Raw genomic sequence first — 17,640 nt, forward strand, 5'->3', positions numbered from 1 at the left:
GTATTATTCCTACCAGCCCACCCCGCAGGGTCCTGTTTGCACCCGCAGTATTAATCAGGGCAGTCTGCTGGATTCAAACCAAGAACCTATAACAGCGGTCGGGAACCTATGGCTCGCGAGCCATATATGGCTCTTCCGGTGACGGCATATGGCTCCCAAACAATTTTGAGTTGAAAAAAATAATAATAAAAAAATAAAAATAAAATCAGTTTGGAACTGATTTTAAAATACTTGTGATATTGCTTAATAATACTGTGTCATTTTAAAGTAAACAGAAATTAGTTTTGAAGATAAAATTTATCGGGTCACGGGTCCCGTGACCAAAAGTCGCATTAAAAGTAAGACATATTTAATTTATTATACGTTAAAAATACTATATGGCTGTCAATGAAATATATTTAGAAATATTTGTCTTTTATGGCTCTCCCAGTCAAAAAGGTTCCCGACCCCTGACCTATAACATGCAGTGAAGGTGCTCCCTTGTCACCACCTTGTCAACTGCCGTGAGATTATCAAATTATACTATACTACTAAACATTGACTATTTTTATTTTACCTGTTAAGGCCCAATGAGCTTTAACTCTTTTTCAGCAGCGACTTGGCCACATATGATAGCTCAACGAAGTGGCTCATCAAGTGGAAATTTCCAGCAGCCATATATTATAAACGCATGTTTCGAAATGTGGAGGGAAAAACAGACCTGGAGAAAAATCCACGTGACCATGGAGAGAACATGCACACTCCAAATGTACAGGTGTTCAGGATCAAACCCACGACCTCCTGTATACCAGTCGAGGTAGTTTACATCTCGCCACCGGCGGGTCTAGGTAAGCATAGAGCATATCCGAAGGGGAGAATTGAGGGAAGGGGGTGGTCATTCATGTAGCCAGCTCAATTAACTATCCAAAACAAGGATCAGTACATTCCAGACGGTGATCTGCCGACACATTCAAATTAGCATTCACAGGGCTCAGGTATGTGTCTGTTTGTGTCTGTGTGTGGAGGGGAGGGTAACACGGGGGTGAGAATTAAGCATCAGAGTTGTATTTGCATGCAGATGTTGCATGTGGGGTGTTATCCGTGCGTGTGTGTGTGGGTTTGTGCACGTATGTACACAGTCTGTTTATATGGGGTATGTGTAATTGTGTGTGCGTGTGCAGGTTTTTTGTCTATGCGGGTGTGTATGCATGTCATTGTCTTTATTATACACATCCTGGGGAGCAGGAGGGGAGTGGTAAGTGCATTGTTCGATTCCCGCTCATGGCCAACATCAGTGATCATTATCTGAACCGATCTTGGGCCTCGATGAGGTTGATCCAGCCTCCAATGAGTCACTGAGGAGATGTGTAAAACATCAACACTGGGGAGACAAAGGGAGCCTGACGTGGTCCTGTTCACACCACCCAGCTCTTGCACCATGCCCAGCCTTCACAGGTGCTCACTAATAGCCCTTGCCCCAACAGTATTTTAAAGGCTACATAGAGGTTCTTTGTCTTTGTTATACACACCATTGTGTATGCAGGGTGCGTATACATGTGTGTCTGGATGAGCACATCCTTGTATGTGTATGTGCAAGCATGCCGCATGTGTGTGTGTTTGCATGGCCATCCATGGTATAATTTGAGGGTAATCGTGATTATCCGCGGTTGAGAAACTAAGGCTCCCCAAAGGTGTGGAGAGCAGGGATGTACATATCCTAATTAAGCTTGTTTACCTAGTAAAGCCTCGCTGTATGTTGCTGTGTTTAATCCCAAATGAGTCATTTGCAGGTAATTTTTCAGCTTGCGGATGTTGAGCTATAAGTTCCATTGCATTTTCTGATGTATTCCCTGAGCAAAAAAACATTCAGAGGAAACCCATGTTGAACAGACTTAGAATGTACAAACTTCCCCTAGAAAGATGCCCGAGTCAGGAATCTAACCCAGAAACTTCTTGCTCTGAGGCACAAGTGTTTTCGCTGGGCCATTCAGGAAAATCAGACTGCGTTTGAAGACTCGTTTTCAAGACTGTAATTTATTTGGATCAAAACTGGAGAACCCGGAGGAAACCCATGCAGAACCGGTGATGCAGGTGAAGGAATCTCCCTGGCGGTTTTCAGACGAATGCTCTTCCCATGCACAGCAGTGCTGCTTGTGGGGGGCACTGACCGTAGGGGGGCACCGGTCCACAAAGCTGCCGGCCAAAATAATGTCTCACGTCCAAAGGTGGGGGGGGGGGGGGGGTGTTACAGCAGAGCTCTGCTGCTTTCCCAATGGGTCCTGCACTTTGCATATGTGGCCATTCACACACACGTACAATAGGAGAGGGGGGCACCACGGTTTTACTCGTGGGGGGGCGGGGTGGGCAGGAGAGTGATGGCTGTTGGGCACGGTGTTGAGTGCTGCGGGTGTTAAGTGAGAACACAATGACAGATTCCATGCGGGGGGAGCTGTAGCCGAAGGGACAGCACGCAAAGGGGGGAGTTACTTTAACACTTGAATATGGCGCAGGTTCAAATATGACGCGGTCCTTTTCTATACTCACCAGGTTGAATGATCTGACTTTTTTTATGAAACTGCTGGTACGTCCCAGCTTGTGATATTTGTTTGTCCATTTATTCAATCTATCTCTCGTTAATTTGCTCGTTCGATTAATCGGTCACCAAGTGCACTCGTTTTACTGAATTTCATTCATTGTTTCACTCATTTCATTTAGTGTTTGACTCATTTCATTTAATTGACACATGTTCGTTCACTCATTTGCTCACTCATTCACCCAGTATTTTAGACATTCATTGAATCGTTTACTTGTTTTTTCGCTTGCTCATTCAAATCATTGATCACACGGACCCCATAGCCCACACACTCATCCATCGCCTGCAGCGCTCCATTAAAGTCGTCTCGCACGATCGCTCACGCACACACTCGCACTATCGCTAGCATACACGCACACACTCACACACGCACACTCACTTGCACACTCATATGATCGCTCACACACTCGCACGCACGCATGTAAACATGCTCAAACACATACATACAAACATGCGCACTCAAATAATTATCACTCGTACGTTCGCACACGATCGCTCACACGCGTGAGCTCGCACGTGATCGCTCACACATTGACACTCGCACAATTGCTCGCATACATGCAGACACACGCGCACAATTGCTTACGCGCAATCGCTCTCTTCGACACGCGCTCTCGCTCACACACATGCATACTGATCGCCACTCATGCGTTAGCGCTCGTTATCTCCGCCGTCGCCTCGGAGCAGCCAAATTAATTGGTCGCACCGCGAGAAACGCCGAACACTAGCGGCAACGCGCATCACGTTTATATGATCGTACGACTGCAAACCTTCCTTCTTCTGCGCCGTCTCTCGGTCAATCCTTGGGTTGATGTTGTATTCATTCACAGGGTATTTAGTTTATTTACTGAATCGTTAATTGAATAATTATCTCATTCTGAATCTTATTCTTTCTTTTTATAATTCGGTTGTTGGCTCATTCTTTTTGTCTGCCATGAAATCATTGACTCGTTTGATCAATTATTTGCTTATCAAGGCAACCGTTGGGTTTTTCGTTCACAGGTTTATGCATTCTTTTTGTCAATTGTTTACTCAGTCTTTCATTATTTCGGTGGTTTGTTCACCTGTTCACATGGTTATTCTTTAGCTCGTTCAGCCATTTGTTTGTTCAATACTTAACTTGGTCCTGTATTTGCTGATTTGTGCACTCAGTGGTTACATAATTTAATGTCATTAATTTGGTCACTCTATCTTTTGCTGTTTCTTTCAGTATGTTGGTCCCTTGTTTAATTTTTCAATTGCTTTCATTCAATCATTGCCTCACTCCCTAATTCATTTACTCCACCTTTTGCTTATTCATCCATTTGTTCAGTCTCGTGTCCATTTGTTCAAGAATTCCTTGAATCTTTCACTCATTCATTCATTGTATAGGCCACAGACGTTCACATTTTAAAATTATTTTGGGGGAATTTTTGTTTGAGATATGGCCACTACCTCATGTGGCTCATCGCGATGAGTCCCGTGGGGCCATGCTTTGCCGGCTCGCAGAAGTATCGCTATAACGACGCTAATTTCATTGCCAGTGCTAACTCATGCAAGTCAAGCATTGTGCTTTGATGAGACCAGGGCCTCGTGAGGTAGTGGGGACAGACAAGTCTGTCAGTTTTTCATTCTCTTAGAGACGCCGTCAGGAACGGTCTGTTTGTCTATCATCGTCTAGATTTCCCGTCTGTCAGAGTCCGGTCTGTCTGCCTATCATTGTCTAGAGACCTCACCAGAGACTGCTTTGTCAGTCTATCATTGCCTAGAGTTTTTTTTAGAGACCGGTCTATAAGTCTATCGATCATATTTCCCTGTTTTTATTCCATGGAACCCACTTAAAACCCTCCCTACTCGTGTAATATTCTCAGCTGTTTTGGCCTGGTTGCCATTGCAAAATAACATCTTAAGCTCAGCGGGCCTTACCCAAAATAAACCGACTGACTGACATTGACCCTGCAGAGAGACCTGTGTCTAGAGTCCACATCAGAAACCGGTCTGTCAGTCTGTCATTCTCCCAATGGCCAAAAAAGCCAAGGGACTAGAATAAGAAGCAGAGGACTAAACAGTGAAGTTTGACAAGGCAACGTTTTATTCAATTACTGTAAGTGTAGCGGATAACGTTTCACTTGCCCCACATAACCTGCAGCCTCAGAAATTGCATACAGACCCCGACATTCACTAATAGACAACATCTGTAGTAACCTCATTCATTCATATTTCCTGAGTTTCTGTATTATTCATATTTTGGCATTCTTTTTATATTTCACTGTTTTTTTGCATGTACTTTAGTAGGTTTTGATTTAAAGCTTTCGTGACTGCAGGGATTAATCTTCTTGGTTCTTTTGGTAAAGTCACGTAGAATGGAAATAATAAAATAATAAATATTAAACATAATAAAATCATTCTCACGACGTTTCGGCCACAACGCAAGCAGCCGTCCTCGGGTGGAGAGCAGGTCTGTCGAGTAGACAGTCTGACTCTACTCGACATACCTGCTCTCCACCTGAGGACGGCTGCTTGCGTTGTGGCCGAAACGTCGTGAGAATTATTTTATTATGTTTAATTATTTTATTATTTCCATTCTACTTTAGTAGGGTTTATGATGGGTGGGACACGTGTGCCGAGCAGAGGAGGGCAGGATACTCAGGCAGTTGAGTGGCACTCAGAGGTTGGCAATCAAGGGGCCTTGCTTTGGCTGGAAGATAGGAAAGACATAATGGCAGATAATGGCAGTGGGACTGAGAGTGGTGATGATGGATGCATTGTATTTGTCACAACAGCAAGCCTGACCTCTGGATGATGGTGAGGATATTTTATGAGTGGTCCTTGGAGGTCTGGTGTCGACTGCATCTCAAATATGCCACCCGTTTGTATGGAGATGCATACATCCCTATATAAATAAGTGGGTATTCTTTAGCAGTCCAGGAATCGTCGAAAGAATCCCCATTCATGTCAATGCATCTGTAATCAAGCGAATGGGATTCTTGTCGTGAGTTGGAACGATCGCCACTAGATGGCGCACACATGTTGTTTTGGTACCATTGATGCAAGTGGAGATTTGAATGTGGGAATCATCCAGAGAAGAATCGCAATTCCTGCTTTAAACATCCACAGTGGAAATCCTTGGATTTGATTACAATGCCTTCACGAATTGCCCAATACTAAGCACCGTATGCAGTTTCACACCTCTGAGCACGGTTAGCTACGTACGGTGCGAAAGTTCAACATACATACACCACCACAAACCACACAATCACACACCATCACAAACAACACAGTTGCGCATCGCCACACACCATCACACATCACCGCATACCACCCACACCGCTACTCACCACCTCAAACGTTTATTACCATACCTTCCTACGCCACTAGAGTCTAACACACATCAATACATACCTCGACCAAACACACAACCCCACCTCACATGACCATAGTCCTCCATACCCAACCAATGCTAACACACCTTGGCACAAACCAATATCATCCAATACCACTGTATACATAACACACACCAACTCGTACAACTGCTCCTACATATCCACACACACAACCACTCTCAAACCAACATCACTGCACACCACCGCACACCACCAAGCCTCCCCACACCTTCCCCTACCAATCATTTCCAGATGTGGACTCTGTGCAGGAGTCTGGATTGGAGGTGGGAGAGGGGATGGTAGTGGTGGAATTTGGGCTGTTTTTGATATCTTTTATATCACATACCTCTCGTTTATTTTTTTCTGGTCTCGTTTTGTTTTAACAACTCCTGGCGGGTTTAAAATGCAAGCATTTATTTAATCGCATCAAGTTTTATATATATACACACATTGTTATATACATACTTACATAAAGGTTTCCCTGCGTAACCGTGAAGAAAATAATGTTGAGATGAGTGCTGTTAACGAGCGCGTGAAGAGGTATTATGGCAAGTTCCACGCCCGACCTCCTTTGTCTCCCTCATTCCTAAACGTTCGCACTGCACACGGTCCTCATTATTAAGGCAGAGTTGGCCTTGTCAAAACAACAAATTAAAATTACGTGGCATCGAAAACATCTATAATCGATTAAATACTGTTGGTACAGATCGCTCACTTATACTGTGAGTCCCCAAGTACTTTACATGATGGCAAGACGTTAACTACCTCGCCTGGTAGACAGTAGGTCGTTGGGTTCGATCCCGACTCTGACGCCTGTATATTTGGAGTTTGCATGTCTCTCCTCGTGGTAGCGTGGATTTTTCTCCGGGTCCACCAGTTTCTCCCTTCACATTTATAATGAACATGCATTTAGATTATTTGGCTGCTATTAATTTACACAAAGTCACTTCGTTGAGCTATCACTTTTTCAGAAACCAGGTCACTTCTAAAAAAGAGCTATATATCTCAGTGGACCTTACCTGGTAAAATAAAAAATAGTTCGTTTCTGGTTGGTTAAGATGTTTGCACCTTTCAATATGTCACTTACCGTGATGTTAATGGAGTGCTGCTGATTATGATTTTAAAGTGCTTCACGCAGTTCAGACATCGTGTGTTTTTCAGCTTAAACATTTACAACACGCTGATTGTTCATAGAAAAATGTAATCAATTGGGATTATATGTAGTAATCATTGCTCCCCTACTGCTAAAACTTAGAACCATCCTGAAAGATATTCACGAGACTCGGGGGTTCTTCCTGGGTAATCAAGTGTTATAATAATGTAATGCGGGCGTAAATGGGCGGGGCGGATATGACGATCCGAGAGGGAGGAGTCAGGGTGACGTGGGGGAGAAGTTATAGCGGGGAGACAGGAAGCTATCTGGGAGAGTCGGGGGAGTGAAGGGTGGTGAACACGTTGGGTGGTCGCCGTGCCTCAGCCTGGTGGCTGAGGGGCTCATGACGGCGCCAGCCAGCGGGGTGGAAGAGAGAGTGGAGGATTGAGGTAGGAAGTGGCGAGATAGCCACAGAGGCCACGAAGGGCTGAGGTAGGAAATGGCGAGATAGCCACAGAGGCCACGAAGGGCTGAGGTAGGAAATGGCGAGATAGCCATAGAGGCCACGAAGGGCTGACATTGGGAGGTGGCGAGATCGCCACGCACGGAGGAACAGGGAGCAGAGATGGAGCTGCTGGGGGAGCAGCCAGAGGGCTGTACCAAGAGCCTGCAGCGGAGCTGCAGGAGCGTGGAAGGCTACGGGAGCGAAGGCAGATGTGGGGCTGCCAGGGAGAGAGTCTCAGGAGGAGTGCCGTGTGGGAAGGAGAACGCGAACCCCAAATAAAGGACACGGAGTCAGCAAGAAGTGTCTGAGTCCTTTTATTACACTGGAGTCAGAAGTGAAACGGCATCTCAAAACAACTGAGAGAAAGAAGAAAAAAAAATATTCCTGCTACATCATCCGACGACGACGACCTTCCTCAGACAGTGGACCTGCCTGCGATGGAAGAGGAGATCCGTTCTGGAACGAGTACGGGTGAGCAAGGTGTCGCCGCGTCGGTGGACCTGTCTGTGCCGGAGGATGCCAACTTACGATGGAGACAGATGGTGATGCAGATGGGGACCTTGAAAATCGTGCTGGCGCGACTGTGTGAGTTCACCACGCCGAGGACGACGTCGGGGAGGCCCGGTGGTGATCCGCAGGCCTCTGCCTTTCCTGCGCTGCCAGCGCCATTGCCACGTGGCACGAAGACGCCATCTTGGGCGTGGCAGGGGAGAAACGGCGGGAAGCCGCCATCTTGTCTTCACCGCGGCGGGAGGACGCCGCCATCTTCAACATCGCGGCGGAGAGGCAGCCTTGCGCTGCCATCTGGAGGTGCCGCGGGGTGAGCAGCCTGCTGTGAGCTGCTGTTTTTCGAGGGGGTGCTGCGAGGAGAAGACGCCGATGCTGCAGCTGCTGGGGCGGGAGCTTCCCGTCCTGGCTCGGGTGCGTGACAACGGAGCCGTCAAGTCGCCGAACGAGTTCTGCGAGGCGTCTCAAGTTGCCACCCTGCCGTCCTCTTCTTGCTGCAGCCCCGGGCGAGTCATAACGATACGCACCCGGCCTTAACACACACCTCACTCATCTTTCGAGGGCCGGGGGGCTATTTTGGTTTTCTCTTATGACTCGATTGTGCGGAGCGCGGTTCGGACTGTGTGTATGTGTGTGTAATAACGATGAACGCGCTATCTGCTTGTAGCTTGGTGTCAATATAAGTGTGTGCGTGTGTTGAGAATGGACGGAGAGTCTGCTGTATTTGCTGAGTGTCAAATTGTGTGTGTGCGCTGCTGCTTGGAGTTGTTATCTTGATGGTGAAGTTAATTATTAACTTGGGAGCGTCGGGTATCTTGCGCTGTATTATTTGTGGGTTACCTTGTGTGATGGGCTTAATTGGAAAAAAAAATATATATATTTTTTTTGGTGTATTGTGCTGCGAGGTGCTGTGTGCGATGCGATTGTTGCAAGAGAGAGAATAATTGTGTTGTTGCTGCAAAGTTACGACAGGATTAATGGTGTGTGGGTTGCCTGCAGATCTGCTTGCTATTGTGCTTAAATGTACGCGTGTGATCGCGATATGCTGATTGCATGTGCTGTTATACCGTTCTGTATGGTTATGGGGTGCGATGCAGTGGTTGACTATTGGAATTGAGATTGTTATTATATTGTGCGTACCTGTTGGAAATTGGTAACAAATTCGAGGGGGACCCAAATAATTGGTTGTATGGTTGTTGTGCACACGAGATTGCGTGTATATTATAGAGGGGGACCCTAAAATTCGGTTGTATTGGTGTTGTGCACACGAGATTGCGTGTATATTATAGAGGGGGACCCTAAAATTCGGTTGTATTGGTGTTGTGCACACGAGATTTCGTGTATATTATGGGTAATTGCGCTTTTTGAGAGAGAGAGCGCGCTTTGAGGGTGCGTGATGACGCCGTTGTGGGTGTCTCAAAGGTTAATGCTAATGGGACCGTAAATTGGCGCCAAGTGGCGTCGCGTATTCGGTTGATCGCATGCAGCCACGAGTTGCTTGGCGAGTTGGGTTGTGTAACCAATGTGGTTGGTAAAATATTGGTTAAAAATTCCACGATATGACAGCTGTGCGCAGCAAGCTGGGGCTGTGCGTCTATCGTTGGTGGGGTTGTTATAACGTGACGGGGGATGCGTCTTGTGACCCCCAGCTAAGGGAAGCTGGGGTGCACGAATGGAGAAAATTGGCCACGTGTTCGCACGTTGGGCCGCCATTTTGCGCGCACGCGGGGTATGGCGACGATGCGCTTTGCGGAAAGGGCCGCCATTTTGAGTGCGCGCGAGAGATTGCGCGAACGCGCTGGGCGAAGGGGGACGCCATTTTTGAGCGCGCGGGAAAAACCGGGGTGGGGCAAATATTCCATCTGTTATGCCTGCCATTGTTGATTGGGTGATGCACGAGTTGTGGTCACATCGGCCTATGGCTGATGGCTGACCTGACAGCCCGGAGGCGAAACCTCCGTGGTATGTCTTAAACTAATGGGCCATGTGCTCATATGGCTCGGGGAGTCATGGTTCAGTTGTGCGGGGGCAGACTGAACCTGGTGTGCCGGGGGCTCACGGGATCTGGGTTAGGGTGTTATTGTCTCTATAAGAGAACATTGCCCCGTGGGGGGAGTCCATGGGGTCTGGCATTGCCGGGGGATGAACCTTCCCTGGGCTATAAAGCATCGGACTATACGAGGCTGGTGTGTGTCCATCTCCGATGGGATAGTAAGGGAGGAGCATGGCCGAGTTGCTGCTCATCCCCGAAATTGCACTAGCTGAGAGTATGGTCAGTGGATGTTGCTGTGGGTTGACGACCACGGTGGGGGTTAGGGCGAGTTAAACATTACCGCTGGGGAGCGTGGCTTTCTCCACGCGAGGGTGTGCGATTAGGCGTTTTGTTGGGTTGCTGAGAGTGACCGTGGGTACATGCTGTGTACGTGCGATGTCTGTGCTGGTCCTCAAGGGAGGACTGCTGGTGGGTAAGAGCAGAAAATGTTGTTGTTGTTGTTGTCACGTGTAAATAATATTGTTGTTAAAATGTAAATACTGGGGCATCCATTGCGTTATTTTGGGTATTTATGGGGAGTTTTTTTTTTTTAAGCGGGCTGGATTTACATCATCTCCACTACCCTGAGGCCGGGTGGCTGTCGTGTACGACATGCGGATGTGCGTTGTTGTGCTGTGCCTCAGGGGATTGGATTCTCCTTCTCGTCACAGATTCTTCAGCTCCCGTCGCACTGGGTGTTACCTGGTGTGCTAGCTGGATGAGGACTTGAAGGAGCAATTGAGCGCCGTTCGTCGTTCTGCTCTACCACTTGCTCTTTGACGTTGGACTTGAGCCGAGCGGATGGAACTGCAACATGGACACGCACTAAAACATCACATTTCTGGGTTGTGCGCGTTGGCCGTTCTTGCGTGTCAGTTGCCGTTGTTGTTCATTGTGCCATTCTTATTCTTGTTGTTGTTGCGCGGAGGACAGGCCGGTGTTCTGTTCCAGTTCCTGATACCTCCCCTTTCGTTGCTTGTGTTGTTGTTGTTATAATCTCCGTTGTGTCTGGGGGACTCCTGATTGTGATGCCTTCGCCCGCATTATTTTGTTCTGTTTCAGCCGAGGACGGCTGGGATTTTCTCTACGGGGGAGGGTAGTGTAATGCGGGCGTAAATGGGCGGGGCGGATATGACGATCCGAGAGGGAGGAGTCAGGGTGACGTGGGGGAGAAGTTATAGCGGGGAGACAGGAAGCTATCTGGGAGAGTCGGGGGAGTGAAGGGTGGTGAACACGTTGGGTGGTCGCTGTGCCTCAGCCTGGTGGCTGAGGGGCTCATGACGGCGCCAGCCAGCGGGGTGGAAGAGAGAGTGGAGGATTGAGGTAGGAAGTGGCGAGATAGCCACAGAGGCCACGAAGGGCTGAGGTAGGAAATGGCGAGATAGCCACAGAGGCCACGAAGGGCTGAGGTAGGAAATGGCGAGATAGCCATAGAGGCCACGAAGGGCTGACATTGGGAGGTGGCGAGATCGCCACGCACGGAGGAACAGGGAGCAGAGATGGAGCTGCTGGGGGAGCAGCCAGAGGGCTGTACCAAGAGCCTGCAGCGGAGCTGCAGGAGCGTGGAAGGCTACGGGAGCGAAGGCAGATGTGGGGCTGCCAGGGAGAGAGTCTCAGGAGGAGTGCCGTGTGGGAAGGAGAACGCGAACCCCAAATAAAGGACACGGAGTCAGCAAGAAGTGTCTGAGTCCTTTTATTACAATAATACCATTTGCTCAATCCTCGACTTATGAACGTAATTCGTTCCTGAGGCCCGCTCATAAGTCCGAACACAATCATGTACGATATTTAAATGCTCACGTGGTCAGTGTTATGAAAGTTACGGTTCAGAAGAAAAGGGAAGCGTCGTTAAACTCATAAATAAAAATAAATATTGTACATTTCCATGTAATATTTTAATAAATACTGTATAGTAAATAAAACATAAAATGAAGTAGTAACATAAGTATAATTTTTTATTTTCACTTACCTTGAGTCCTGATGCTGGCTTGCATGTCGGAAGATGTGCAAGAACTCGCCACAATTGCACACACACACGGTTTACAAGTGCGACTTTGCGATTTAAGTCGATGTAAAAAAAAACGGTATTTCTTGAAAGCTGGTTCGTAAGTGTGGGTGTTCATCAGTCGAGTGTTTGTAAGTCGAGGACGGCATGTAATACGTTTGTGGGAGTGTAGCACAGTGGTTATCACACTGCTATGAAACTGGAGACGTGAGTATGATGCCTGGCCATAGCTAACATCAATAACGAATTATATCTGACCCAGTCATGGGCATGCTCCACTTCACCATTCGGCACTGGTCAGCGTGGTGAAGCATGATAAGGCCTTCATCCAGCATTAGTTTGACAAAGGGCTGTAGATTCCAGTAATTTAAATGTTGGTTAATTGAAACACAACGTTTTGGCTTTAAATGCATCTTTTATATTTTGTTACCACTGCCAATCGTACCACCCACTTCCCCGTGCTCCACAGTTCTCACTCCACCGCTAAGCAGTCTCACGCCCTCTACTGGTTACCCGTTGTGTAGCAGCCAATATCTGCAGCTTTCCAAAGATTCAGAAATGTCCCAGTGTCGAATCATCCGACTAATTCACCTTCCCTGAAATTCAGTAAATTCCCACGATTCATGGTCACGATTTAATTCAAAGATTATACTTTCGTCTACATTATTAACTTCCCATATCTTCAAAGTTTCGGTAGCGAAATATGGTTGCGTAATAAACTGCAAAAGTCATAATCTTTGTATCTTTTGTCCAGTAACATTTGGTCCAGAGGGAAGATGGCCGCACTCCCACCTGCACTGCCACAGATTTTTATTAAGCTTGTTGACCGAGGAAAGCTTCAGTCTCAAGATTCTCTTTCAGGAGGATCCCACCAGATTTTTTGTAGTGGGGCCGATGTTGCTGCTGTGTGTCATCCCAATTGAGTAAATCACACTGGTCAACAAAATTTTTTTTTTCTGGCCTGGACTTTTGCAGCTGTTTTAGACTAATTTCAGGGTGTTTGATTCCAAAGCTGATCTCAGATTTGCTCTATCACATCTCATTTTTATGCTATCGGCATTACCCCATTTTCATTGATTTTACCCGAAATTAACTCTGTCACTTATGATTGCAAGTTGTTGCGAGTCAGTGACTGCTTTAGTTTTAAAATATGGTGCTGTATTTTTAGGATAGTGTGTTTATAATATCATTTTATGGAGATATCCACATTTATTTAATATTTTTATTCTGCAGTTTTTATTGAAAATGCAATATTTGATATCTCAAAAACCTGAAGTGATAGATGCCAGATTTGGAATCAGCACCCCAAAATTACCTTAAAACCGTTGGAATACCTTATGCCATAAAAAGTGTGACCAGTGTTATCAGATAGTTTTTCAGCACTAGGATCTTTGGCCAATACACAATGTAGATTGTTTTTTTGTTATAGGAGGAAACCGGAGAACCCGGAGGAAACCCATGGAGGACAGGGGGAGAACATAAAACTCCATACATAAAAGCGCTCGAGTAGGAATCAAACCCAGGACCTTGTTGCTATGAGGCACAATTGTTACCACTGCACTGCCACCCTTGCCACCCAGGTTAACGTCATACCCCAGGATGTTGAATCATTCTTAATTGTTAACCACAGCTGCCCGGCCGATGGACAAGGACGCGAGCGCTGGTGGTGGTGGGACCTCTGGAACAGCCAGCTGCGTTCCTGCTGCTGTTCCGGCTGCCGGGGCAGGTGGCGCCGTTGCCACGGCGACCAACGGTGCCGCCGCTGCTGCCAATGGGACGACGGCGGCAGCAGTCGGGGTGGGGGCGGCACGGTCGGCACAGATCTCGGTGTACGGCGGCCTGACTGACCGGCAGACGGTGCAGGTGAGGGAGCGAAGGCCGGAGCTGCTTTCACACGAAGATGAAATAAGACAACTCTTTCTCTGTGGATGTACACAATTAGGCTGCGCATGTCCCCTGGGACTGATGCTTTGTTCATGAGTAAAGGAAAAACATCAAGTCATGGTCATCTGACTTCAACATAAACTTGAAACTACAACCTCAACACCAAGCCTAATACTAACCCTCGCAGTGATTTAATGATTTGTCACAATTTAGCATCATTAATTGATCCAATAATTAATTGTTTTGTATTTTTCCTATTGATTTGTTGTTACTCTTTGCCTTTGTTCTATCTATCAGCTTGTACGGGCTATCTTGTCTCTATTGTTGGTCTCCTCAGCACTGATGCACCTTTGCCTCATTATAATTCTATCATTATAATTGCTTGTCACAATTATATTGTCCATCCCATTTGTACCATGTGTCTTATCTGTACTGTTTTCGTTAGCCTCGTTATGTAACGTCGCGTTTGTTGTCCGAGGCATTTGTAGTGTCTTTTGTCTCATTGTATCTTATTGTATTGTCTGTCTCGTGAGCACCATAACGTTGGCACTGTGGCATTTGAACTCGTCGTCTTGTCGAGACTATTTGTCTCACTTGTACTGTATCATACTGCCAGTCTGGTTTGTGCTCCACATTTCAATTGCTCAGTCTCATTTCTTCTATTGGCACAAAACTAACGCTTGCATTTAACTTGTACAAAACATGAACAATCAACTCTCAATCTTATGATTCGGTGCACGTGCCGTGTGTGAGACCATCGCTTTTAATCCATGAATTGTCTCGTGCCCACTCTGCAACGAAGTACGGTGTCTCTTATGATTGGATGGTCTTGAGACAATAGCTGTAGATGGCGTAAGCTCATGGGTGGCTGAGTCCCCTAGCGTGTGACTGATGTGTTGCGCGACAGAACAACGGGGCTTGCGCGTGTTAAGTATTTTATTATTTTGCGTCGATTTCGGACCCATAATTGAAATAATAGGCTCCCTTGCCTATAACATCTGGCATTTCACCAGTATTGAATCAAGAAAGCCTGGCTACTGATTAGACACTGTTGAAACTGGTCTAGTTTGCTGGTATTGAATCAATATGGCTATAATTATGCCCTCCTAAAAGGGCATGGGGCTCATAAATGGTGTAAAATAAATACTTTAGTTTTTATGTGGAGAGACGGACATCTGAAAGAGATTATTTCGTGTGCTTATCAATGTTGTTACTTATGTTCTTCTCCACAGTGACGCTCATGATATTGAGTTCAGTTTTTTCTCAAACTATTCATGTTGGCAACCCTCCGTGTCAGATCCGGAGAGGGTGGTGGAGAAAGGAATGGGGGTAATCCACTGTAATGTATACGCTGAATAACGGTGTACAGTATAAATGAAATATGACACGAGGTTTTATTTTCCATTTAAGCTTAACCGGTTGCATAATGCCAATAGAGGGCAGTGCAGCAAATCTATTGTTCTACACTCCCATAACTCAACCCACACTAATCGGTACGATCAAATATCCCTCATTCACTAGTACCTATGATCTTGACAATCTACAGCATGGGGAGGCTCTCATCGTATACATTTGCTTGGAAAGTTAGAATGTAATTGCCAACTTGATGAGAATAAATGTAAAAAAGTGAAATAGCTTGCCAGGTGAATTGGGTGAATCAAGATGACTTTTTTTTTTGACCAGGTAAGGCCCACACTGAGCTATGTAGCTCTTTTTCAGAAGTGGCCGAGCTACAAATGATCGCTCATCGAAGTGGCTTATCACGTGGAAATTTATGGCAGCCAAATAAAACGCATGTTGATTCTAAATGTGGAGGGGAAAATCTGAGGATATCGGAGACTTTGTCAGCACAGCTGAGATCCTGGGTGGGTGTGTCTAAATGGGTTCATAATGGATATATCATAGACAACAGACATCACTGAGATCATTAGTTTCAGGCACTTGGGCTGGTGTTTTCTATTCTCTATCGTGAGGTTAATCAAGCCACCACCACTAACATGCTGGGTCGAAGCATCAGGTTTAGGGGTGTCTGTCCTTCTTTGTCTCATGGGGTTCATAGTGACTGTGGTAGACATTGAGCAGCACTGCCAAAGTCTGGGGTTCAAAGCCTGGGCCTGCGTCGTCTGTTTTTCCCATGCGGTTCATAATGGCCAGATATACTGAACCCAGCACTATTACGATCCAGAGTTTGAGCTTTCGCACTGGGTGTCTGTCTCAGGGGGTCCATAATGGCCTTGTCATAGAAATTGCATCAGCACCGTTGCGCTCCTGAATTAAAGCCCTTGGTCTGAGTCTGTCTCTGTCTCAGGGGGTTCATAATTGCCTTGCCAGAAATAGTGACATTCTGCGTTCAAGGCTTCTGACTCGGTGTGATTATATCAGGTTGTTATAATAGCCAGCGACAGTAAACCAACACTGCTAAGATAATATCGTCTTGGTAATTGAAATAATATGGTGACCAATAACATCACTATTAGGGCATACAGTATCATATAAAAACTATTATTTTAAAAAGACACATGGAAGTGTTTTCCGAACTACACAACAGTATTGGTCTTCCCATGCCCCGGCATGGCCCCTGCCATGGAAATATGGAATTGCCACTGTTGGCTCAAGGCCATCGGTTGAGTAAACGCCACTCCGCTAACGTAGGTAATGAAACCAGAAACCAAAGTGGCTTTCCCTGCCCAAGGCTGAGTTACAATGGGACGCCCAAATAAGGGATGGAATGTGAACTGTGACCCCAGATTTTACGCAGTGGCCTTTGCCCCTGCTGCCCCATCCCCTTCCTCTGCCGCAGCCCCTCCCCTTGCTCCTTCCCCCACGCCCCCCTCTCTCCCCTATAACCCCCACTCCCCAGTGCCCCTCCCCCACCCCCAGTGTCCCCTCCGTGCCAAGCATCCACGTGAGGGACTCTCATTGTTCCCAGCGAACACTCAACTCCTCTTTCAAAGAGCCTTGCTCGCTTTCTCTTGGCTACCTCCATCTTTGGCAGGGCTTACACAGCGTACCCGTGTAACGGTGAGCGAGGGTGATGTGTGCGCGTGTGTGGTGCACGTGTGTGTGAGGCGCGTGAGTGCTTTGTGGCATGTGTGGTGCACGTGTGGGCGGGCTGCATGTCTATGAGGTGTGTGTGGTAAACGTGTGTGTTTCATTGTGTGTAATGCGCGCGTGTGTACAACACGTGTGTTTGTTATAGTATGTGTGCCAATAGGTGCGTAGTACGTGCTTGTATATGACCTATGTTTGTGAGCGTCTTAGTTACGTGTGTAACTGTGTGTTCAGAACACGCGTTTGTGTGTCACTGCATATGTGTGGTTAATGTGTACGTTTTCTAATACTTGATGCATAACGTGTTTGTCTTTTTATGTGATTTAATGTTCGTAGTCTGCGTGGTTGTGTGGCTGGGACGTGTGAGCTCAAGTGTGGTGTGTAAATGGGTGTGTCCAAATGCGTGTAACATGGGTGTGTGTCGTTTGAGTACCGTACAGTCAGTCATCTGTACGTGTGTGTGCCAGTGATCTCAGTCAGCCAGTCATCTCAGTCGGTCAACCCGTGGCACCTGGGTCTATTCCGTGACTTCCTGCCAGCGGGCCTTAGACACTTCACGTGGCCTCAAAGTGCACCTAGCATGGCACAAGCGTCGTGGTTCTGTCATCACTACTTAGGGGTGAACGGCT

The 17,640-nt window shown here is 46.8% G+C and overlaps 1 protein-coding gene across 3 annotated transcripts in view; it reads left to right on the plus strand.

Moving 5' to 3' along the window:
* The window catches only part of PHC2 (polyhomeotic homolog 2), a 107,288-nt gene that overhangs the window by 22,773 nt on the left and 66,875 nt on the right, over positions 1-17,640 (plus strand). For 2 of the 3 annotated variants that reach the window (XM_061567879.1, XM_061567880.1), the window contains exon 3: positions 13,707-13,939. In XM_061567879.1, the coding sequence (XP_061423863.1) occupies positions 13,707-13,939 (233 nt within the window). Of the gene's footprint in view, positions 1-13,706; positions 13,940-16,847; positions 16,982-17,640 lie in introns of those variants that run through there. The other variant, XM_061567881.1, reaches the window with a different exon arrangement.

Source organism: Lethenteron reissneri, chromosome 40 (genome assembly GCF_015708825.2).
Source record: "Lethenteron reissneri isolate LAM-NWPU_2019-01 chromosome 40, ASM1570882v1, whole genome shotgun sequence".
NCBI classification, from domain to species: Eukaryota; Metazoa; Chordata; class Hyperoartia; order Petromyzontiformes; family Petromyzontidae; genus Lethenteron; species Lethenteron reissneri.